The sequence below is a fragment of the Gymnoscopelus microlampas genome, assembly GCF_963454915.1.
Source record: "Gymnoscopelus microlampas genome assembly, chromosome: 24".
In the NCBI taxonomy this organism is placed as follows: Eukaryota; Metazoa; Chordata; class Actinopteri; order Myctophiformes; family Myctophidae; genus Gymnoscopelus; species Gymnoscopelus microlampas.
The window spans coordinates 29,340,704-29,366,498 of record NC_139961.1 but is presented as its reverse complement, the minus strand read 5'-3'; the positions used below and the strand labels follow the sequence as shown (position 1 = coordinate 29,366,498).

General features: G+C 40.6%; 2 protein-coding genes across 5 annotated transcripts in view; one reads left to right on the top strand and one right to left on the bottom strand.

Moving 5' to 3' along the window:
• The window catches only part of LOC311040720 (ankyrin repeat domain-containing protein 10-like), a 454,992-nt gene that overhangs the window by 62,428 nt on the left and 366,769 nt on the right, over positions 1 to 25,795 (bottom strand). The window lies entirely within an intron of this gene.
• LOC311040716 (diacylglycerol kinase zeta-like) overlaps positions 1 to 25,795 on the top strand; it is a 168,239-nt gene that overhangs the window by 129,105 nt on the left and 13,339 nt on the right. For all 4 annotated transcript variants that reach the window (XM_084051063.1, XM_084051062.1, XM_084051061.1 and 1 more), the window contains 7 exons: positions 6,608 to 6,697; positions 9,573 to 9,629; positions 16,438 to 16,487; positions 24,162 to 24,211; positions 24,943 to 25,063; positions 25,398 to 25,434; positions 25,598 to 25,697. In XM_084051063.1, the coding sequence (XP_083907189.1) occupies positions 6,608 to 6,697; positions 9,573 to 9,629; positions 16,438 to 16,487; positions 24,162 to 24,211; positions 24,943 to 25,063; positions 25,398 to 25,434; positions 25,598 to 25,697 (505 nt within the window). The remainder of the gene's footprint in view (positions 1 to 6,607; positions 6,698 to 9,572; positions 9,630 to 16,437; positions 16,488 to 24,161; positions 24,212 to 24,942; positions 25,064 to 25,397; positions 25,435 to 25,597; positions 25,698 to 25,795) is intronic.

Here is a 25,795-nt window from a genome sequence, read left to right as displayed (position 1 = left end):
CGCCCATACAGTATATAGCCCATATATAGCCCATATATAGGCATAGTGGAGATCCATCAACAAGGACTCGAGGGAGTGCGGTGCCCGCCGTCGAGTCGTTCTGATAGGCGGATCCGCCAATCCGACCGATTATGTCCATACTGGGACACAGACAGACGGGTACAACAGGTACTCTGACAAGGCCCCGTCACTATGACTCAGACATCGGTCGGATCGGCGGTACGACGCACAGTTGGTGTGAGGCTGTGTAACGGCCCAAACCTCTTGTAATATACCGCTAGTAAAAATACATTTGGTGCTGATCTGTCCAGCGGTTTGTGAGATTAGCCCTGACAGACAGACTCGGACCCATTTCTAGATTGCTTGGCTCCTACAGAGCCACACCATAAAAAATATTGTGTGGACCTCCTAGGTGGACGTCCGCTATATGTCTCTGCAGAGATCCATCCGTCTAGTTTTTTGGTCTTTACACTACTGAAAGACACTTCTCATAGAACCAGGGCCAGATTTACTGTATAAACTGCATTTGACATTTCCTCTCAAGAAGTTTTATGTAATCTGCTCTTGGCTCTCTGTTTGAGGCGCAGTAGATTTGTTTGATGACTCTGCAGCTCCCACACAAAGATATCAGTTTGCTTGGACGGTATGGATGGTGACTGAAAACTGTTGAGATTGATTCGAAATGGAAAATGTTCTCCAAGGCCTCTGTACTGAATTCCAACCGCTAAATGGCTCATTCTAACAGGGACTCAACTTTCCATATTTGTATCTTGTCAGGGTGAGTGTTTTGTGTTTGTCTATCATATTTTCAAATCTATAAAAAAGCAGAAACAGCAGATCTACAAGCTTACAACACGTTATAAGCTTGTAGATCAGCTATTTCTGCTATTTTAACATAACATAATTATTAAATGTCAATAATTTCTTTGTATATTTAAGTTATTTTTCACATCTGCCCTGTGCAATTTTTTTTTGCACAGGGCAGATGTTCAATGCCAAGCGCACAATTACATCGTTAATCGCAATTATTTTAGTGACAATTAATCGTCAACTTAATTTTGTAATCGTGACAGCCCTTTATGTCATACACCAATGATGTTATAGATGAGTGATATCACAGGGTGGCAACATCAAGTCCAAGATCCAAATTGGAGCCATACCGTTCCCATGTGCATCCATAGATCCACATGATTAATTAATTTTATTTACAACTATTAGATCATCTATTAAAGCCTATGGGACCCATGCTATGGCATGCCCCCATTGCAATGCACCCTTTGCATCAGCTCATCTGCAATGTTAGTAGATCAAGAAGCCTAGTTTCCTCATGGAGGAGTGACATACCAACTAACATCCTGCTCACATCTAGAAATCCAGTTTTAGCCACTTAAACTCTAGCATCCCTATTGTAGGAGGAACATACAATAGAACAAATAGCAGACCTATTAATCGAACAAATAGCAGATCTTCAAGATCACACCCCATCGCACTGTGATGCGTTGTGTGCTTGTAGATCGGCTATTTTCGCCAAAGAGATTTGGTTTAGAGAGCAAAACAAGAGTGTGACCAAGTGGACCAAGTACAGATCTGACCCCGGTCAACTAACTATTAGCTATTTTACTAAGTACAGTATATAGAGTGTTAGGGGAATCACACTGCAGGACTCAACTAACCACTAAATCAATCTAACTGTTTTGGCACAGGGTCTCATATCGTTGCTGTTGGTGCACAAACCTTGTACCTCCATATTTCACTTTCAGTGGAAGTGGTTGCCTGTCTGTGGGTTTTATAAATATTTGACTTTTTTTCCCCCCCCATTTCCTGAAAAGTAACTGTTTTGGACATACAAGGTTTCCACCCGACAGCGACAATATGTATAAAATAAAGTGTCGGAGGATTGTGTTCTGGACACATAAATAATAGTACTGCACACTGCCCAGCCCTTGGTCTAACCAGAATATTATATATATATATATATATATATATATATATATATAATAAACATATTATACATGCATACAGTAGTTAATTATCATAATCATTCAATATGAAAGAGTGTGTGGGCAAATAATCACACTTACTTCTCCTAACAATGATTTCTGAAATCAATGTGTGTGTGTGTGTGTGTGTGTGTGTGTGTGTGTGTGTGTGTGTGTGTGTGTGTGTGTGTGTGTGTGTGTGTGTGTGTGTGTGTGTGTGTGTGTGTGTGTGTGTGGTTTGCTTGGGCATGTGTGTATGCATATACTGTATATATATACTTAACCCATTAAGACTGGGAGCACATCGGTGTCATGTTTTCATTTGGCTATTCAAAAAATAGCAGATATACAAGCACTCTGTGCCACGCTATGAGCTTGTAGATCTGCTATTTTTGAAAAATCTTGAATCTTTGAATATGTATATATATTTTTAAAGCGAACATTTGTAACTCAAATCTTACTTCGCTCCCTGGAACAAAATATTTTACAAATGTAAAACTTAAAAAAAAATACATATTCAAAGATTTGCACAAACTTTCAAGATTTTTCAAAAATAGCAGATCCACAAGCTCATGAGCTTGTATATCTGCTATTTTTGAATAGCCAAAGAAATCTTAAAATGACACAGATGCGTTCCCGGCCTTAATGGATTAAGCATGCACTGACTGGTGGTACTTGTATGTTTGTGCGCTGTTAAGTGCAGCGAGTGGGCAGATGATGATGAGAGATGATGGAACCGATCGAAAAACCTGTCCCAATGAAGATTGCCGGTCTAAAGAGAATTGTGCTTCCCTCATTGAAATACTTGTTCTTGTTTTTATTTTAAATTTGCCACAGGCTCAGTAAATACTAAACATATTCATTGCATAATATAATACAAATCCAATATTTATCTAGTATTTTTTCCACCCCCTTATTTATCTTTTTGTTTATTTATTTAATGTCTGTTGATGATCCCAGTAGGATTCACTCATATGAGAGAGGAACTCATTAACATACATCGTTCAGTTCCATGTACAGTTCCGCTCAGTGTTAATCTTACATGTTATTTTTACCTATTTATTTTATACTAAAGAAAAACATCACATGGATTTTTCTTTCTTCTTCTATGCGAGTCAGATTTCTCCCATGTGAACATACTTGGTCAGTAATCAGATTCAGATTTGTATCCCTGAGGAGTGACTTTATATAAGATTTATGTAAGCTGGCTACTGTATGCGGTATCTACACTATCCACCCCAAGGAGGGTTTTAATCTTATGGATAGCGCAGAAAGTAAAAGTACATGAAGTGTACAGTATTGACCATGGGAAGACTTATTTTATGTCTATAATGAATCAATAACAACAACCCATGAACCCATCCTAACTATTCAGAGCAATGGAGCAAACTATTGAACCGAGTCCAGGGAATGGGCTTCAACACTAAAGCGTAATTTATATTCCGCCGCACGACAAAGTATGAAATTAATCTTGTTTAACCCATTCAATCCGGGAACGCATCTGACATTTTAGATGTCTTTGGTTATTCAAAAATAGCAGATATACAAGCACCAAGTGCAGCGCTATGAGCTTGTAGATCTGCTATTTTAGAAAAATCTTGAATCTTTGAATCTTTGAATATATATTCATATATACAGTATATATATATATATTTTTTTGTGCAAATATTTGAATATATTATATTATTTTTAAGCAAACATTTTAACTCAAATATTTGTTTCTGGTGGTCCCTGGAACTAAATATTTTGAGATGGGGCCCCGTGGCCAAATATATTTTTGTTTAGTTGCTATATCAGTGGTGCTCCAACTTTTTCCATGTCAAGGACCCCTAATTTCAAAATATTTTGTTCCAGGGACCCCCAGAAGCAAATATCGGAGTTAAAAATGTTCACTTAAAAGATTTGCACAAATTGTCAAGATTTTTCAAAAATAGCAGATCTACAAAATCTCAATATTCAATATTTTCAATATGAATAGCCAAAGAAATCTTAAAATGACACGGATGCGTTCCCGGTCTTAATGGATTAAAAGCCAGGAGAAGCCAAGGATTGAACCGGGAACCTTCCGGTTTCCAAGCGGTTTCCTGAGCCACTTTGGTCTGTCTTCATAAGCCTACAGTATGGGATACTTACAGAAAACGTATGTATTCAAATGATAAAAAAAGAGGCAAAATCTCTTTAGACTGTTGGTTTTCATCATGACAGATGTGTGGAAAATGAGTACACATTCTCTTGGGTAGTGTGCAGCTTGTGTACAGTAGTGTATAACGTTAAAATTTTTTTGGGTAAATCAACGCCCTACATCAGTGGTTTTCAACCCTTTGGTCCATTATTTATTCGGCATTTGAGCCACGGACCACCATTTGATGAGATTTAGCCTCTCAGCCCCAAAACTTGCTGTACTGTATTCCATGCTGTATTGCTGTGGCACCATAGGAGATGTAACAGGCAAAGGTTGATCAAAATAACAATTCTTTCATTAAGTAATGCAGATGTTTAACAGTGATTTAACTCTTGAGAGCGAAATACAAAACCAAATGGACCCTGGCTTCATTTTACACTCTCAAGAGTTAAAGATCTAAGGGTCTATTTGGTTTCCAACGCTCCATCATTTAGCTGGGGACCACCTGGAACCCCCTCAACGACCACTGGTGGTCCCCGGACCACTGGTTGGGAACCACTGCCCTACATGATCATACTGCATTGTCACACAAAAGCATCAAAAAGTAGCAGATATACAAGCTCGAAACGCGGTGCGACGCGACACGTTTTGAGCTTGTAGATCTGCTACTTTTGCTATTTTTTAATTAGAATCCTGAAAAGTTACCGTTTTGGACATACAGTAAACAGGATACAAATGAATTTAGCATGAGGTTTTCCACCTGACAGACGATATATTCATATGATAATGTGCTCGCAATGCATCGCAATGCGACCCATTGTGAACTTGTTGATCAGCAATCTTTTGCCGAAGATATTTGGTGTATGCGGAGAGAGTACAAAGTACAGTTGTAACTCGAGTCCAGTTCTCTAAGACTACAGTGCTTGAAATGGTTAATAGTATTACTGTACTGGCACTGGTGTTGTGTGGTGTTTGTGTGCTGGTATACTTTACTGATTTAATGGTGTCCGTGTTAACGGTACTGGACTATTGATACAGGAGAAAAAAAACATCAATTCTATAGTTCCCAGCGGAAGAGACCTTGCTCTTTGCTGTGAGCTGTTATGAGACTTTGTACACACACACACACACACACACACACACACACACACACACACACTTTTACACGCACATACTCGCCAATCCTCTGCTTTCTCCCGCACACATGAACGCACACACTTGCACACTCATATAGGCATACAGTACATGTGCACACACGTTATACACACTCACTCACTCACACACACACACACACACACACACACACACACACACACCACAGACATGTGTGTTGTATTGTTCATCCAGCAGCTCATTAATGAGACGACACAAGGTCTCTGAGTTCCTCGAGCTGCTTTTTTGCCTATGTCTGCCTGCCTTTACATACAGTAGGAAATAAGGGTGTGTGTTTGCATACGTGTGCTATTCCTCTGTATATATATGGGAAAGTAGATAGATAAACCAGGACCCTTGTGCCTGATCTCCGCACCCCATAAACTAGTGCCTTAGGGAATACATCTTTCACTCTATGCTATATATATATCTCCCTCTCCCCCGCTCTCTCTCTGTCTTGGCAGAGCTCATTGGCAAACACGATGTTCATCTCCGAAAGGCCTTGCTATGTTAAGCGAGGGCTCAGCAACAGAGGAGCGTTTTTCTGAAAGAAACGCAAATTGTCGAAAGCATGCAGGCTTTTATTTATTTTTTTGCATAGCAGGTCTCAGATCAGCTCGGCTCTGCACACTGGTCACAATTTAGCCTTCTGTGCCGGTATTCACTTTATTGCTTTTGTTGTGGATTTTAGACATATACACTACACTACCTTTCAGCTGCTCCTATCCTGACTGACTTCAAACGGCGTAGAATGTAGTTAAATCCTTCAGTCAACAACAGTGTATACAGATACAGTATATACTGTATACACAGGTGTTTAGTATGCTAATCTCTCACCCACCTTGAGTGTGTGTGTGTGTGTGAGAGAGAGAGAGCGAGTGCGTGCGTGTGTGTGCGCGTGTCAATCCTTACACCGGTTCCTGCCAGCGAGCGAGTGAACTGCCAATGAAATCGTGCGTCGCGCTGTGATTCGAGCTTGTAGATCGGCTATTTTCGGCGCGCAACACCAGAACCTCCAATTTCCTTCACTCTTAATAAAGCCGCCGCCTTAAACTTCTTGTCAGGATAAGGTTTTTACGGTAGCTGCATAATCCACTAGAACAACCGAAAAAATATGTTCTCTTTCAGCGGTTTCGGGTGGGCAGGATCCGATCTGTTTGGTGCCTCTGAGAACTTAGTTTGGCGTTCTGCATTGTTTCCTCATTCATTTTGTCCATCAGCTTCAAGTTCATTGTCATTTTTATATATATATTTTATATACAGTAGTGTAATTTTTCCACCAATATTGAACCTCTAAAGAACCGGTTGTCATATGGCTGGTTTTCAAATAATTATTATTGTTTGTGTTCAACAGCGCTCCCCACAGACAGAGGGTGAGCAGTGACAGTTCGGTGGCTGATGCGCTGTCTCACAATACAACCCAGGCCCCCCGCAAACTTATCAGGTTAGTACACACACACACACACACACACACACACACACACACACACACACACACACACACACACACACACACACACACACACACACACACACACACACACACTCTCACACAGTTCCGAAAACTGCCTACCAGTGACATCATCGGTAGGCAGGTTTGGCTATTTCAGATTTCAAGTTTTTTTTATATATATATTTTTTTTGCAAGAACAATATTTTCTATTTCAGCATGCTAACTTTCCAGGAAGAGAAAGACTGTAGTTTCTATTGCTTGGAATCCCCACCAATGATGTCATTGGTTGGCAGGTTTCTGAACTGTCCACAGCCCACCTCTGAGACACAGAGCGAGTAGACAGAAATGGTGCAATATCTTACAATGAGTACATTATTACAAAGATAAGGTTGAAAATGGGTGAAGTGGTCCTTTAATGTTATTACCTCCTGCTTCCAAGTACATACACTTAGATGAGGAAAACACACCAGCATTCCACACAAAGATCCAATAAAAAAACACACCAACATTCCACACAAAGATCCAATAAAAAACACACCAACATTCCACACAAAGATCCAATAAAAAACACACCAACATTCCACACAAAGATCCAATATGGCTGCGGTATATGTACAGTATATTCACCTGCCTGCACTGGTCCTCGAAAAGCTAAAAATAAAACTCAGTGCACATGCTGTCACTCAAAGAGACAGATTTATTGGCAAAGTGATTTCTTCGGAGCATACCGCTAAAAATAGAATGGAGAACCCCAAACACTGCAGTTTCAGAGAGCGAGAGTGAGAGTGATTGAGTGAGTGAGAGAACTGTGCAGCCTGTAGGGAATTGCGTAACTTGTTGAGTGATTGTCGTCTCTTGATTATAGGCATGAACCAGTTAATCAAATTATTGATTAAGTGATTGACAGCAAACGAATCAAATGGAATAGTAAATGGAATAGTAATAGAATGATCAGTGTAATGAAGTATCATGTAATCTACATGTGCTATTTACAACTGCACAAAAACTGTGTGAGAGTACCAGTGAGAACCAATTATACAAAGATACGGTTGAAAATGGGTGAAGTGGTCCTTTAATGTTATTACCCCCTGCTTCCAAGTACAAACACTTAGATGAATATATGGCTGCTGGACGCGTATGTTCACCTCAAGCCCCCAGAGTTGCTGAGAAACATTGAACCCCAGTGGCCAAAGCTGGAACTGCAGGCGGGGAGAAATACATGCATGCGCAAAACATACTGAGAGATATTTATATATATAAATATGTAAACATATTATACATATGCATTTACATATAAATATGCATCTCGAGTGTATTTAATGAATATCTCGCGTTCATTTCTTGACACACGGGCTGCCGTAGAACGCAAAAAGGACACTAGTGCGCATGCTCAGGAACCAATATGGAACCAATAATGGTTACTTCCGGGTGCTTCAAAACGCCACTGAGCACATTCATTGAAATGATAGCTGGGGGCGGGGCAATCCGCCCTCTAGTTATATTATACCTCTATGGTTCACCTGCCTGCACTGGTCCTCGAACAGCTAAAAATAAAACACAGTGCAAATGCTGTCACACAAAGAGAAAGATTTATTGGCAAAGTGATTTCTTCAGAGCAGACCGCTAAAAATAGAATGGAGACCCCCAAACACTGCAGTTTCAGCAGAGTGAATGGATGATATGAGGGAGAGAGTTACTGTTACTGTGCAGCCAGTAGGGAATTGCGTAACTTGTTGAGTGATTGCCGTCTCTTGACTATAGGCATGAACCAGTTAATCAAAGTATTGATTAAGTGATTGACAGCAAATTAATCAAATTAAATAGTAAATGGTATAGTAATATAATGATCGGGGTAATGAAGTATCATGTAAACATTCTACATGTGCTATTTACTGTACAACTTCACAAAAGCTGTGCGAGAAACAATAAAATCGGCATTGAAGGATACAAGTGTGCGAGAAACATAATAAGCATGAAAACATAATCAGGCATAAAAGGATACAAATGTGCAAGAAACTTAATAAAAGAGGTACAAAAAAAACAGGCAAGTCATTACAAATTCTTGGCGACCTGGTGGCAAAGGTCCGATTGCCTTTTGTCTACAACTTAGACATGGGGTCTTCAACGTTTTGGACCCCCTAGCTGAGAGAGAGATGAAGCAGGGAGGGACCCCCTCTATATTGTATAAAATTGTGTTTCAGATGAACTTCTTTTTTTTTTACTTGGTCTGCTCCCTTTTCCCTCCACACCAAACCTCTTTGCCAAAAATAGCCGATCTACAACGATCTTCAACGGCTCGCGCTGCGAGGCGTTGTGAGCTTGTAGATCGGCTATTTTTGGCTAAAGTTCTCCTCAAAATAGGGATGCTAAGGTAAAAGAAAATATATATAATAAAAAAACACATTTGTTGAATCCTCAGAAGCAAAGATATGAGTTAAAATGTTCGTTTTAAAAAATATATATAATCAAAGATTTTGCAAAAATGCGAGCTTGTAGATCTGTTATTTTTGAATAGCCAAAGTATAAGGTTAAAGTGGTTACACAGATGCCGGTTTTAATGGGTTAAAGTAATCAATAAACAATAAATTCTAAAACGAACATAACCATTGCAAGGAGGCTACAATTGGTGTAATGTGCTCTTTTGGTTTTAGTTAACAGTCGTGTGGAATGCTTGTTCCATGTTTTGAAATTATAAGTTATGTTTCTGACTGCTTGGTGAATCAATTCTGTCTCTCCATCACTTTCTCTCCATTTACTTTGTTGGTTTGTTGTTGGTTTTTAGCTTTTCATGTTCATCATGCCTCTTCATCACTCCTCTTGCTTACTCTTGTTTTTTTGTGTTTATTTTTGTTTGTGTGTGATGAAGGGCGGGGTGTGTTCATCGCTCTAACACCACTGCTGCTGATTTCAAACCGACAGTGAGGTCAGTACACACACACACACACACACACACACACATACACTCACACTCACACTCACACTCACACTCACACTGCGACGCGTTGTGAGCTTGTAGATCTGCTATTTTCTGTGGGCGACACCGGTGCGCAACCTAGTATAAATCAAGGGTCAGCAACACCCAGATAACAGTGTCGCGCAATACATTTGCCTCTGACATCTTTTATTTCTCTGTCTCCCACACACTCTCTATCTGTCAAAACCTATTTTTCACAAGCGGTATGTTATACATGCACCCACTTGTGCACTCCAGCTCCTTTCTAACCTTTCTGTCTAAATTCATTATTTAACATTTCTTTCACGTAGCAATCAGTCATCATGTGGTTTTGGAGATGAGGTTTCACAGTGTTCTGATGAAATGTGAAGTGTCTCTCTTGTAAAGGGACGATCAAGGGACACTATTGTGGGAACATTTAAGCTGCCAGCACAGAGAGATAGCGATAGAGAGAGTGAGAAAGAAGGGGACGTGAATGATTCCACATGAGACCTGAACTTTAGGGCTGGAAATTGGTTCGTGAACAAAGCTGAAATGACAGTATTGGTTCTTGCCGGTTCCAAGAGAACTAGTTTCCCAAAACATCCCAAAATGAAGTGTCTGATTCTTTGTTCAGCGTTGTTCCTTACTCCGACGCACCTGTCCGTCTCCGTAGATGTGCAAAAGGACTTTTTCTTCTCTGATTCTTTGTTGAAATGTACACTCAGAACTTGCATAATAGCAGTAAACTAGGATTATTGACTTCACGTTCTGATTGCAGTTTTTTTTTTTTTTTTTATCACCCCCCCCCCCCCATTTTGTAGCCAAAAATCTGTGTGCGCGCGTGCGTGCTTGTAGCGTTCAAAGGGTTCCGCTTTTTGTTTGATTTGGCTTGGACAGGGGGTGGGAAAAAACAGAATAATTAATCATCATTGTCATCCTCGTCAAAAACAATGCTGATGTATTGCACTGCGCACTTAGCTTGCATGGGTTTGCATCAGTATGACCTAGCTAGCACGGGGTGTTCATCTGACAGGGCATTATGTATCTGCTGGGGCTCAGGGATTGGTCATGTTGTCTCCTTATGTTTGCATACTCTTTTTTTCCCGACCCAATGTTTTTATTGAGCTTCTGAAAGTATACATTTGCATAAAAATACAGTTTCTTTAGAACCACCCATTTTCTTTTTTGGTAACTTTAGGCTTTTGTTTGCATTTTCAAAGGGGTTGGGGGGGGGGGGGGGTATATAAACATAATAGAACAGCACAGTTCTGCTCTAAATCAGTTTTACTAGTTGAATGAAACCGTTGTTGTGCAATCCCACCGATGATTCATTTATTAACCACTTAAGCCTTATATACTTTGTTGTACATGAGAAAACAAAGCCCCAGAACAAACCCCAGTCAAGGATAACGGCAAACACCGGTGCACAAGCAATACAAAAAATACACCAGATTGCTATTAATACTCATGAGGTATATAAATCCTGTTCTTCATAAATGCATCATTTAATAGCAGCAGTGATCCTGCTCCAAGGAACAGATGAGATACATGAGGGATGTTCTCCGGCAATCTGTTTAATTCTGCCCATGAAGGTCAATAGATTTAGATATTTTAATAGTTTTTAATTATAATTTTGATGGCAATTCATTCTGCTCCATAGCTCCAGTATACACAAAATGAATCCCTAATTTTGATGGATATTGTGTATCTCTGCTGTACTTAATCATTACATGTACATTCACAAGTTAAATCACACACACAAAAAAAAGATGAGATGTGTTGAACGTTGTGTGGAAATGTGTCATTGGCTTCACAGTGGTAGCATAACATAAAGACACAACAAGACAACACAGAGGTGTGCATAGTTGAGACCTTTAACACTTCCACCGCCAGAGGTTAATCTCATAATGTACTCGCCAGTGGTCAGATGGGTGGGCCGTGAACACTTTCAGGATTTTCAAGTGGGCCCTGATCCAGAAAAGTTTGAGAACCACTGCTGTAGTAGAGTCACGTATGCAGAAGCAGACGTGGCCAGTTATTCATCTCCTTAGATTTAAAAAACAAAACTCCCATCCACACAAGTTTTTCCGTTTCCTTCAATGGCTTCACGGAGTTCCAAAGTACTGTTGAATGTGGTTCTACTTAGCCATTTTGCTCTGAGATCCTCCACAAGCCTTAATGAAGCCCCTGCGGAGATACTGTACCCATTGGACAACATCAGTGGAAGTCTGTGGTCATACTGGATGGCTCTCAAAGAGTGTGTGTGTGTGTGTGTGTGTGTGTGTGTGTGTGTGTGTGTGTGTGTGTGAGACATGAAGAACAAAGTACAGACTCTGTGTGTGTGCGTGCGTGATGATCTTCTTCCTGGTGTGCTTTCCTGACATCACATGCACACCAGCAGCCATTAGTCTGTTGAATTCATAATATTCTTCGCCCACCAATTAGTCCCAACAGTTTGTGCTAAAGTATATAGGAATCGGTTACTCTAGCTGCAGCATGGTGGTCTGAAGGGCCGTTATGCTCGCTGGACCATATCGTCTCTGTCGGGTGGAAACGGTTACTTTTCAGGTTTCAAAAAAAAAAAAAGGCAAAAGTAGCTGTTCGACAAGCTCAAAACGCGGCGGTTCCCGCCGCGTTTAGAGCTTGTAGATCTGCTATACTTTTGTGTGACGCTTTAGTATGATCAAGTAGGGTGTTAATTTACGAAAAAACACGAAACGTTACAATATGGAGATAGGAGGTTTCTGCCCGACAACAACAATATACTTATTTGACCTGAGGTCTATTCTCCCCATCCCCCCCCCTTTCCCCTATACACCAAATATCTTAGCCGAAAATAGCGATCTGAGCTTGTAGATCTGCTATTTTGGCTCAATGTTCACCCCAGAATAGGGGCACTAGGGTTCATGTGGCTAAAACACAAGCCAAAGGAAAGCTACTGTGTGAAATTAGTTTGGTTTGCAAGCAGCAGGGCAGACACGTTCCATTTGGCAATCACTGCATTGTGTGTGCGCCACGTCATCCAAATGCAATTAACATGAAACAATTTATCTATTTAGCAGAGAGGCCTTAATTCAAATACGACAACTGTTTCTGGTTTGATTTTTCCAAATTAATAAATTTGCCCATTAAGAAGAACGACCAATCAAAAACAGCCAGGACAAAAAATAATTTCCCCTTATGTTATTAGCAAATGTACAAACTCTATTTAAATCTCAGAGCTTTACGAATATAGGGCAGATGTGTGTCCTATAGCATCTCAAAGTGATTTTAGATGCTATATTTCCATCAGCAGGTCTGGGGATTTTAACCGGTGACAATTCCTGTCAAAAGTCTCTGCAACATTTTGAAATCGTTTCTGGCTGGTCCAACACTTCAGAACTAATCCTCTGCTACATGGAGCATAGAAACTGAAAACTGGTAACTGTGACTAAATCGTGCAAACATCTAGCAGATCTCGAGCTAAAAAGAGACATTCTGCTGGCTCGGGGCCAATACTTCATTGCATGTTGCTGCTAACAGTGTCACATAAGTTTAGGGTGTACATTAGCACAATTAGAGTTGTCAGTTTCAGCCCGTCGGATAGGGAAATTATGGCGTGATGAGTGGATTTTCTCTTTTTACTGAGGGCACTATTAAGGTGATGAATCCGCATCTGGATTTGGGTAAATGATATAATATCCTATATTGCTGCCCATTACTATAGTCTTTCGGGCCAGACTGTTGCCTCTCACAATTTTAAAATGCTTCCGTCAGCACGGAAGCTCTGAGGTAAAGCGGATGTGGCGCCTCCTCCCCGCTTCCGTTTTGTCTTTACAGTTGCGCAAATATGTCCTAATATAAGTAAAAATCACACCTGTGTGAAGGTAGCGGCGCCTTTGATATATTTTGTCATAGATATGTGTTTCTACTAGAGAAACAATATTAAATCTCTGTAAATTTATTTCAAGGCTTCCAGTGGAACTAAATAGTACTCATTGTTTATTTAGTCATTGTTTATATAGACATCTAATTCTATATTCATGACATCATAGTGATGTCATGAATAGTAACATAGTGATGTCATGAATAGTGACCAATCAGAACGTTGACGGACCTGACCAATCAGAACGTTGACGGACCTGACCAATCAGAACCTTGGCGAGCCTGACCAATCAGAACGTTGACGGACCTGACCAATCAGAACCTTGGCGAGCCTGACCAATCAGAACGTTGACGGACCTGACCAATCAGAACCTTGGCGAGCCTGACCAATCAGAACGTTGACGGACCTGACCAATCAGAACCTTGGCGAGCCTGACCAATCAGAACGTTGATGGGCCTGACCAATCAGAACGTTGACGCAAAAGCCAGGTATAGAGGGCTAATATCCGCTCTATACCTAAAGGTATAGAGCGGCTAGCGCCGCTAAAAATAATCTAAGCCTATATAGCTTGCTGCTTGTCAGAAATTGAAGTTCAAAAAGAAAATGAACGTGAACGCAAATGACGAACAGATGACTTTCCTTTCTCAGCTTTCGGGATGTGTAGTTCCAGACTCTATATAGCATTCGGAGAGTGTAGAATAGTTGTCTGGCTATGCAAGGTTACCGTCACTATGACTCAGACATAACCATATAGAGTTCACTGTGACTCAGACGTAACCATATGTAGAGTCCCCAGTACAGCTACACCCCAATAAGGCTTTTGTTTGTGTCTGATGTCACTCTGTCACAGCCCATGACATCAGACCCATCAGACAAAAGAAATCCCAAACAAACCGCGTAGTCAGACGCGTCGCTAGGTCTCTACTAGGTCGGGGGCTTAGCCCCGCAGGCAACGGGCACATGCACGCGCGCGCAGCGCGCGTGCATGTGCCCCTCCTCCCGCGCGCGCGCGATTTTTTTCGCGGATTTCGCGGATTAGGGTGCTTTTTCCCCCGTTTTTCGTTACTTTATTTCGGTTTTAGGGTTAGGGGTAGGGTTAGGTTAGGGTGATAGATATATAATTCAAAAAAAAAAAAAAAACTTTTAATTTTTTAATTTTAATTTTTTTTTTATTGGTGGCTTTGGACAAAACATTTATGGCTATAGCCACCGAAGCCCACCCCTAACGACGCCACTGCGCGTAGTCATGAGTCGGTTCGGCGGTGCGTCGTAGGTTTGAGGGGCCGCGTACCAGCCCGAACTCTAGATGTGAGTATAGCAGCCTGAACCTCTAGTACACTAAACTGCAACATTATGCAGATAATGCAACATTCCAAATATCAATGTACCTGTACACATATTTGTACAAAACTGGGCTACAGTATTTTATTGGCTCGAGCTTCAACTCACTTGAGTCGGTGAGGTTTGGGTTTTAACCTCTTTAAACCCTATACTTCATTGACTGGGGTCCCGTACTTGGCACCCTCGTTTTTTACCCTCTAGTCCACACCAAATCTCTTTGCTGAAAATAGTCGATGTACAAGCTCACAATGCTTCACCAAATGGTCTGCTATTATGACATGCCCAGAATAGGGATGCTGTGGTTCATGTTGTTAATTTTCAGGACCGTTGATAACTCTAACTATAATAATTGGACAATTATTTTGCTGTTTTCTCTTATTGCTTTTGTGTGTTGCATAAGTCCAATTATGTTTATTGTTTCTGTTATTGCTATTATGTGGGCACTCTTTGCTTTGTGTCTCTTCCCCCTTCTTCTAATCTACATGGACAAGTAAAGAGTATTTGTTTTCTTAATTACTATTTTGTTTTGGTGGATTCTGGAGCTTTGGGACCGGTTGAGAAAATGGACATGGACAATGTTAAGTGAGCACGCGAGAGAGATGAGAGAGATGTATTTTGTTTACTGAAGTCATTATTATTTTTTGAGTACATTAAAACCACATTTTAGTTTGTACAGTATGCCTGTCAAATTAGAGTTTATTTCTCTTTCAGTTTTGACCCTCCCCGTCTTATTGCCATGGCTGGAGCTTGACTAAACCATTACATCGCATTTAGCATTATATTGCATTATATTCTTTCTCTCCCCAATCTTCCGGTCAATGCTTACTAACGGTCTAACGCTCCCCTTGCACTATCTGAAAATGTGGAAGAAGTTAGTGCCGGGGGGTTCGGCTCCCATCTTGAGCGGATTGGATCGGAGCCTGATTACCTCTGACGTCATTGCTGGGAACTGTTGAGGATTGATGGGTGCTTTGCTTTTCGCTGCACGCGGGAACAATTTCAGTGAAATTTAGATGCACACAGCAAGAAGATAATGGTCAACAGTTGGGCTGGGGTTGAGCGAGGATGTTTTGTACTTTGCACCGCACTGGGAAATCTACAAGTCTACAAATCACATCGGAAATCCCTCTTCAGACATAGAACTCTCTCTCTCTCAGTATCAATTACTTTTACTTTTATTTCTGTGCTCTCTTCGTCTTTCTCTCTCTTTTGCCCTCTTTGTCTCTAATATGAAAGTTCAGTTTACTTTACATTCTGTTGACTATGACTCACTCTATCCCTGACATTACTGCAGACCACTTTTCTAAAACATACCATTTTGGATTTTTGAGGAAGCAGTTGCATTAATTTAATGAGATATGCACATCCTACTTCCAGAGACTTGAGATAGGAAATCTAACACTAAAGATCATTGCAAGGTTATTCGTTTTTTTCCTCTACATCAAATATCATCAATGAAAATAGCCGATCTACAAACTCACAACGCATTGATTGGCCATTTTTGCCGATTGTTCACCTATTTCTATTGTCTCATGATTCTTCCCCCGTTTCTCTCTCCCTCTCCCTCTCCCTCTCTGATTCTATCTCCAGGCAGGAAAAGAACCAGGCGAACAGCGGAGCGGGCAGAGAGACAGAGAAAGGTAACACTCCCAGACACTTGTAAAGGGAATTAGTTCGGCTCTGGCCAATCGAAGCAGAAATGTTTCAGTAAGTTGGACACGCATATAAAAGATTTAATTACATTTCAAAGCCCAACTTCTTCTGCCACCTGCTGCTAGTTTTTATTACTTTGGATTTTGACAGAAGCCAAGTAGTACTTGGCTTCTGTCAGGGAGGGAGAGAAAGAAACTTAGAGGGAGAGAAAGAAAGAGAAATTCTCTCTCATCGCACACATGTACTTGGCACTCTCCTTGCGGAGGAGGATTCTGACACACTGTACACTACGCTCACACACAGCACTGGAGGGAGGTCAGCCAGGTCGACTTCATCACACTGTAGAGTTCAACAGAGCAAGTGACGTGTGTGTGTGTGTGTGTGTGTGTGTGTGTGTGTGTGTGTGTGTGTGTGTGTGTGTGTGTGTGTGTGTGTGTGTGTGTGTGTGTGTGTGTGTGTGTGTGTGTGTGTGTGTGTGTGTGTGTTGTAATTCCCCCTCAAGGATTGGAGTCCAAGTTGTACTGTACTGTATTTCTTGACAAAATACTTCTGGGAGCTTCTCCTCAACTCAGATCTCCTCTTTTCTCTTCTCTTCTGTATTCTCCTTTCCTCTACTCTTCTTTTTGTCTCTCTATATTAACTTTGTGTCTGTCTTTCTATGTTGTGTTTTCTATGCAAACATGTTCATGTTCTATGCAAGCATGTGAGTGTGTTTTCCGGTATGTGTGTACATGCATATGTACGTCACAATGAGCTGTGGCTGTTGTTTCCCTTTGGCGTGCATGTGCGTACGTGCGTGCGCACGCTTGTGTGTGTGCGTGTGCATGTTTGTTTTTCTCTTGTCTTGCAGCCATAAAACCTCTTGGAGGATTTCACAGTCTATTAACGTGTGTGCATGGGCATAAACATACACATGCACACGCACACATGCACATGCACAGCCTAACATAATTGGATTAGGCCTCAACTATTGGAAGAGAAACAGACAGACGGATTCACAAAGAGTGTATTGAGGTCAAACTAATAAGTATTCATGTCATAGTCTGGTCTGTCTTCAGGGATGTTCACAGCTCAACCAGAGCAACCCAGACCATAATGACATCATGTTTGTCACGTCCATTGGTGGTGGACAGTAACTAAGTACATTTACTCAAGTACTGAATTTAAGTACAGCCTTCAGGTACTTTTACTTTACTTGAGTATTTCCATTTTTCAATACTTTATGCTTATACTCCATTACATCTCGGAAGCAAATACTATATTGTACTTTTTACTCCACTACAATTGTATTTTATACTTAGGCTATTCGAAAATAGCTGATCTGCGAGTGTGTTGTGAAATTATAGATCTGCTATTTTCACACATTAAAAATATTATTTTATCTATTTTATATATCTAAGTATATCTTGATGCCAATACTTTTGTACTTTTACTCAAGTGATTTTTTTATAGATATACGGTAGGCTCCGTAACAGAGTATTTCTACATTGTGATGTTGATACTTTTACTTAAGTTACTGAGTACTCCTTCCCCCGCTGCATTTTTGTCACGTTTCATCTTTTGGCTGAATGCCTTTTTTATTGTTGTTGCAGGGATAGAGGTGATGGTAGCTATGATGATGAAGCTGACAGAGGCTATTTGCTTTCCTATGATGTATTAGGTTTCATTTTTACGGTCCTGACAACGTGGACGTGTTCCGCTTACGTTTGTCAACCCCCTCTTGCAGTCCACATGAGCCTCGGTCCCACAGGCTTTACCACAAAGCACAGCCTGGATCCACTTCTGTCAGGCCAGAGGGGAGCGAGCGTCTGGCATCCTCTGACTCAGAGCTTTTCAAAGTGGGGGCTAATTGGAAAGGAGAGGAAAATAAATGAATGAATGAATAAATAAATGAAAATAAGTTTTAAAAAAAAGTTGATGTTGCTTCGCGCCGCGTTTCGAGGGCAGTAATTTGGGGCTGTAATAGTAGATGAGCTCAGTGGTTCTCAAACATAGTCATTGTCAAGTTGACATACCGTACATTTGGCCCATGGACATCCATTTGAAAATATTTTGTGCCAGGGACTGCAATAAGAGAAGATTTGTGATGTTAAAATTCCCCAAATCACAACATTTTAGATTGTTTTTTCACAAAATGGCAAATCTACAAGCTCTGTGATCTCATTGATCGTCTATTTTCAAATAGTCAAAGTATAAAATAGGGATAAAGTGGTTAAATATGTTTTGATGCTATTACAAATTTTGCTGGAGAGCCCTTGGAACGCCTTCAAGAAGGACCCAGACCTCGCTTTAAACCAAGGATAATTTCCTAAAAGACCACTGGTGTAACTGACTGACTTGACTCTGTGTCCCTGCTGCAAACAGCCAGTGATGTGAAACTCAGCCTATTATGATTCTCCATTATCCCACAGTCGCTGATGGGACACGACTCATTTGTGCTCAATTAGAACGACTTTGCATTTTCAATCCCCTGTAAAATATTTAATTAGTCTCCCCTTTCCCAGTCAGTTTCCATAAATCTTTATATTGTTGCTGTCGGGCAGAAACCACTTGTCGTCATATTTTAACTTTTTGTGTTTATTCGTAAATGAATGCCCCTACTTGATCTTACTACAGCGGCACACAAAAGCACCAAAAGTAACAGATCTGCAAGCTACTTTTGCTACTTTTGAATTTTAATCCTGAAAAGTAACAGTTTCGGTTACATGTATATGAGGTTTCCACCCGACAGAGACAATATACATTACAGTGTTGAGGGCGTAAGTGCGCCCGCTCACGCTCACCCTAAGTGAGTGATTCTGAGAGTGTTTGGAACAGGTGTAGATGTCCATTACGGGACAGCCTGCTGACACCATTACTAGACAAGTCAAGTCATCTTTATATAGAACAGTAATTCCCAGCCAGTGGGCCGTGAGTGTATTTCGAGTGGGATAAACAAGCAGAAAATCACACGCACATCCAATATTTAACCCATTCAATCTTGGAACGCATACTGTTTAGATTTTTTTTCTTCAAATTTTTGAATATATATGTTTTTTAAAGCATATTTTTAACTCAAATCTTTGCTTCTGGGGATTCTACAAATGTCTTTTAAATCCTAACAGTCTTTTTTGAAAAAAACTTATGTTGCTATAATATCAGTGGTTCTCAAACTTTTTTCATATCAAGGACCCCCAAAATAATATGTATTTGGTCCCGGACCCTCCCATCTCAAAATAATTTGTTCCAGGGACCCCAGAAGATTTGAGTTAAAAATCTATATGTATTCAAAGATTTGCACATATTTTCACGATTTATTTTCAAAAATAGCATATCTGCCAGCTTCTATGAGCTTGTAGATCTGCTATTTTTGAATAGTCAAAGACATCTAAAGTGACACAGATGCATTCCCGGATTGAATTTAAAGGCCAGTTGCAGGAGGGTAGAAGCTAACAAAAATGAAAAATAGTGTCCGCACACAGGGTCATGCTCCAAAAGTTTAAAGCTTTATTACCAGCTCATAGCGTGACGCTGACGCTTCGAGCTTAGTGGCTCTGAGGAAGAGCCATGAGGCTTGAAACGTCACGCTGCAAGGTAGAAGAAGCATCTCCAAGCCAAAGCACAGCTCCACAACACTTGTGGCCACTCTGGTGGGCTGCACTTTTGATTTACCAAACATAATGGTAAAGTGCTGTAAAGGGGATTTTGCGAGTGTCATTCCTGTTAGACTTCAGTTAAGATTTTGGACCGCAGACTATAGCCTATGCAATGATACAGTCGATAAATGTATAGTAGGCTCATTGAGTAGCCTACTCTCCCTCTGGGAAATATAGAAACTTGTACAAGAACTCACAAATTGGTTTCAATTGTTGGTAACGCAAAAGTAATCTAAAAGTTACCTTTCTAGGTAGGTAATCCTGTAACGGAACAAATTACTTTAAAAAGGATACAAACTCCCAAGGAAACAAGGTTATAAGATCGCTTTGTGACAGCTGGAAAACTGGGACACAGGTACCGGCTGTCTACCGACAATCTGACAGGGTGCGGCAGACGCACATACATTACACACACCGAGGCAAACACAAACAGCCGGTGCACATAAAACATTCATACACAATGATACACATGTCCCCATCTACCATGCTGTGAGGTTGGTTCAGAAAGCTCATGGCTGAATGAATGAATTGTTTTCTGTTTTTGTTTTACCTGCATTAACTGCATGTACAGTGTACAAGTGTACAGTATAGGTCTATACTTTTTAAGTAATTATACATTAGAATTGAATATCATCAATGCTGGCCTAGTAATAATTTACGCAGTGTATCTTCTTCCATACAGTATGTGCTCGATGCACAGACTGCACACACACTGTCTGCGGGGGGGATGTTGAATTATTTTTGAAAAATGGGGTTGCCAGGGTTAATCAAACATAAATATCAAACATATTGGTTAGCATTCAAAAAGGAAATGTGTGTATTGAATTCTGTCTGACCAGAAGCCGGGATAAAACCTATCCCACCGGACATACAAATTATTGACCAGAGCAAAGGCATGGATTTCCAACTACCCCCCCTGGCAAATTAAACTTAGCAAACAATATATCTCCACCGAGGTTTGATACCACAGACCTGTGTTGCATGTTCTTCCCCCTCTCTGCCTTCGATTCCGTTATGTGTCATCAGTCTTCTCTAAATCAATGGTTCTCAAAATGGGGTCCGGGGACCCCAAAGGGGTTCTTGAGGGGGTTCCAGGGGGTCCCCAGGAAAAATAGTTAATATACCGTCAAAATCCTTTTTTTTATTTTCTTTGGGGAAAAATTGGGAATATGTTTTGAAACATTTTAGCAACGCAAATCTTGTATAGGGGTCCTGCTGGCACAAACTGTTTTATTTGGGGGTCCTTGACTAGGCCTGTCACAATTATTACATAATCATCTAATCGCAATTACTTGAGATAATCGCAATTATTTCGTCATTATCGTTTCCATTGTCAATACATTTTCATCATAAAATATAGCAGAAATAGCAGATCTACAAGCCCTACAAGCTTACAATGAGTTACTTTGTGATTTGTAAGCTTGTAGATCAGCTATTTCCGCGATTTGTACCTTTTTTAAAGTATAAAATATATACATATGTCAGTAATTTATTTGTATAATGCACAGGGCAGATATGACAAATAACTGAAATATGCGTATTAATATTTATTCATACGCTCCAATACTCAATGCCAAAAACACAATTTAATTGTTAATCGCAGTTATTAGCGTGACAATTAATCGTCAACTTAAATTTGTATTCCTGACAGCCCTATCCTTGACCTGGAAAAGTGTGAGAACCACAATGATGAGGTGATGGTCAGATGTGAATTCTGCCCACAAATGTTCTTGTCACATGGCACTGAACCAAGGTGCTGTGTGACGCCATGTGTTTCACTGTCTCTTAGCAGCGCTGGTAGCAGCATTGTTGTTGTTCCAGAGGAGAAAACAATTACCAAGGTCTTTATATTGTTCCATGCTAAACAATACGGACACTAGCAACATTGCATGCAGTTAAATGCAGTGGTGGAGAAAGTGCACAGATTCTTTACCTACAGTAAGTAAAAGAAGCAATACCACCATGTAGAAATACTCTGCTACAAGTACATGTCTTGTATTCATTTCACTATCATATTAATGTGTTGATTTTAATAACTTGATATGCTGCTGGTTAGCTTTACCTATACTCTAATACATCATGTATCACTTAAAGGGTGCGTGACATCCCCCTCAAAAAAAATCTACTGTAAAAACGTTTTTTTTGGTTTTGATGACATCACGCCGGGCCTGAGGTATATTTTATAGTGTATAATGTACTGTTATCATGAATCGTATCTGCCTCTCAACCAGGAAATAGAGTTTACATGAAAGTGTATTTTATTGTAAATCTGTGCCTATAAAAAATATACCCCCACCCAAATCTCTTAGTTACACCAACATTGTTCACGTGAAGTAGTTTGTTTATGCTTATTTATTGAAATTCTAAAAATCGCTATGGTCATTCAGCGCACTGGGTGTCTGCGGGGGCTGAGCCTGAATTCTGGCCGGGTTTAGGTCACCTCAGAGCGGGGACACAGAGGGGATACAGAGGCTCCTTCTGATCGGGTTGAAATGGTCATGGAGATTATAATACACGCACTGTGGGACTGCCGCATCGTGTTTATAAACACATTACTTTTCAAACTGTTTTCATAGAGACCACGTGACGTACAGTATAACACATGATTTTTTCGGGCCATGTCATAGGACCTTTAATTGAAGACCTGAGGCCGATTCTACAAATGCCTTCTAAATCAGTAGTTCTCACACTTTCACGATTTTTCAAAAATGTTCAAAGTTAGCAGATGTACAAGCTCACAGCGTGGCAGGAGCTTGTACATCTGCTATTTTTTTGAAACTTTTGAATAAGTTTAACATAAATCTTCTCTTCTGGGGGTCCCCTGGCACAAAACATTTTCAGATGGGGTTCTGCGGCCAAATACATCAGTCAATTTGGGGGTCCTTGGCACAAAATAAGTTTGAGAACCACTGAGCTAAGCTATTTGTCCTAATAACTTAGGACGTGTGAGCAGTGAGCACCTCAGTGGTTGCCAGGTTGGAACAGTGCGGGCATCACGCTGTGTGCCAGCCCTATGGACATGATATTCAAAGCGCTCCTCTGCCCAAAAGGCCTTCTCTGTGTAAACCAGTGGTTCTCAAACTTTTTCATGTCAAGGACCCCCAAAATATGTATTTGGCCACGGACCCCCATCTCAAAATATTCAGAAGCAAAGATTTGAGTTACAAATGTTTGCTTTGAAAATATATATATTCAAATATTTGCACCAATCCCCCCCCCTCCCAAGAACACAAACCGAGTGAAGGGACACGGTCAGAATCAATGACTCTGCACAAAAAGATGCTTCGTATGGGACGTGCAGATTTCACAGGTCAGAGGCCAACGAATGTGAACTCTGACCTTTGCATCGGCATGCTGTCGACGCTTTGTCGCACCCGATATGATTTATTTAAGTCCTTATTCACCTGGTTTTCAACTGATTGGGAACTGATTTCTGTGCTGCTAAAGTGCTAATCGAGGTGTCATTTCATGTTGATGTTTACCACTAGTAGTATAGTTAAAAATACATATATATATATATATATATATATATATATATATATATTAGTGTTATATAACATTGCCAAAGACCACTAAACATGTAATCAATTAAGGGTATTCACACCAAGCACTATAACTATAATGATAACTTTAACTATATTGTTCACCATTGTCTTTTTTTATTATACAGTAGTTGTGGTGTGGAACTGTGCCATCCACTTGACTGAGAATGATTTTTAAAACAATATCTTTATAGTTATAGTGATTAGTGTAAATGGTCCTTTTAGGCTCAATAAAGCCTCACAGATCAATAACATTGAACTACGTCTTAATAAGGGCTAATAAAAGACGGGCCCCAGTCTGATACTAAACCTAATGTATTGTACCCTCAAGGGAAAAACATGGGCTATTAATAGTTTTGTAAAAGATACGTTAACCGTTTGCATATCGATTTTTACATATTTAACGGTATGTTCTGTCGTTCTCCGTATCTGCTTCTGTCTGTCTGTCTGTCTGTCTGTCTGTCTGTCTGTCTGTCTGTCTCAGTGTCTCCAGAGATGTTGGTGGAGTGCGTGAAGAGCAAGGACCACAAGCTGGTGAGTGGTGAGACACTGCTGTGCAGTGACCGTGTCACATGCTTCCCTCAGGGCTACAACAGTTAATCGAACTAATTGATTTAATGAATAATATGTTTTTTTAAAAATACTATTTACCCTGCCTAATAAATCTACTATCTAAATGCTTTCCGTATTTTTGCGTGATACCATTGCACGGATAGGACTTAAGTGGCTGATCAGACTAATTGATTTAGTAGATTATAAAACAATCTGTTCACATTACTGTTAGAATAGATAGTTGCAGCACTTCCTTCGTTCCAAAGTTTTGTCTGAAAACTCTGCAAACCCCTGTGCAAGCATTTTGAGAATCATTATTTTTGTAGTATTTTGAAGTTTGCTTTGAATGGAGACCCCCAGGGAAGGTAATTAAAGCTGAACACGCCACCCTTCTTGACCTGAGACTCTCTCATTGCAAGTATTGACTCCAATTCCAGTTCCTTATGGCAAAGGGAGTATTTACTGCTCCCAGGGGGGTAGGGTAAATTACTTTTTACTGCTTAACCCAGTGGATGGGCTGTACGTGTCTTACTCAGGGACACGTAGACTGGGTGAGCTGAGGTTTCGGACCGGCAACCTTCCGATTCCCAGACTGCCTCTGTACCCATTCAGCTATGGCTGTTTGATATGCATATAGGCCAGTGGTTCTCAACCTTTTCTAGACTTGGTTGAATTGTGTGACCTGTTAACATGTGCTTCCTCCTCACCAACAGCTGCGGGAGCTGCACCTGAAGGGGGCGGACTTGACGGCCTTGGACCAATCGGGTCGCAGTTTGTTGCACCACGCCGTCGACACAGGAAGCAAGGAGACGGTGCGCTACATCCTGGACAATGGTAACCACATGACCCACGACCATGTTGATGGAGCCAGAGCGATTAATCTGTTGATACATTTGACCCGGAAATCATATGATTGTATTTGATCTTATTTAGATCAAATACTGTAAATGAATTCCTTATTTACAGTTTAACCACTACTCCCAGATATGTTATCAGTCCTTCATTATTAATCTCTTAGCTATTGAACAAACACTACCACCATTTCTTTTTTTCAAAAAAATGTTGTAATGCCAGTGTTAAATTGGTTAACCAACTGACTGAATGTCTCTGTCTGTCTGTCTGTCTGTCTGTCTGTCTGTCTGTCTGTCTGTCTGTCTGTCTGTACCAGCTACCAGTGATTTGCTTGACGTCACAGAAAAACAACAGTAAGATTATACTTCCTGTTAAAAATAATATACAAAGCTTTGTGTACACAATGTGAAATTGTGTACAATTGTGAAAAATGTACAATAATATGCCACTGACATTGTGTGTGTGTGTGTGTGTGTGTGTGTGTGTGTGTGTGTGTGTGTGTGTGTGTGTGTGTAGCGGAGAGACGGTGCTCCACAGGGCAGCATCCATGTGTCAGAGGACCATCTGTCATTACCTAGTAGAAGCAGGAGCATCGCTGATGAAAACAGACTTACAGGTAAGATTGCTTACCTAACCCATCAGTTCTCAAAGTGGGGTCCTTGGGGGGGGGGGGGGGGGGGTCCAGGGAGGGGTTCCATAAGCTCATTGCACGGC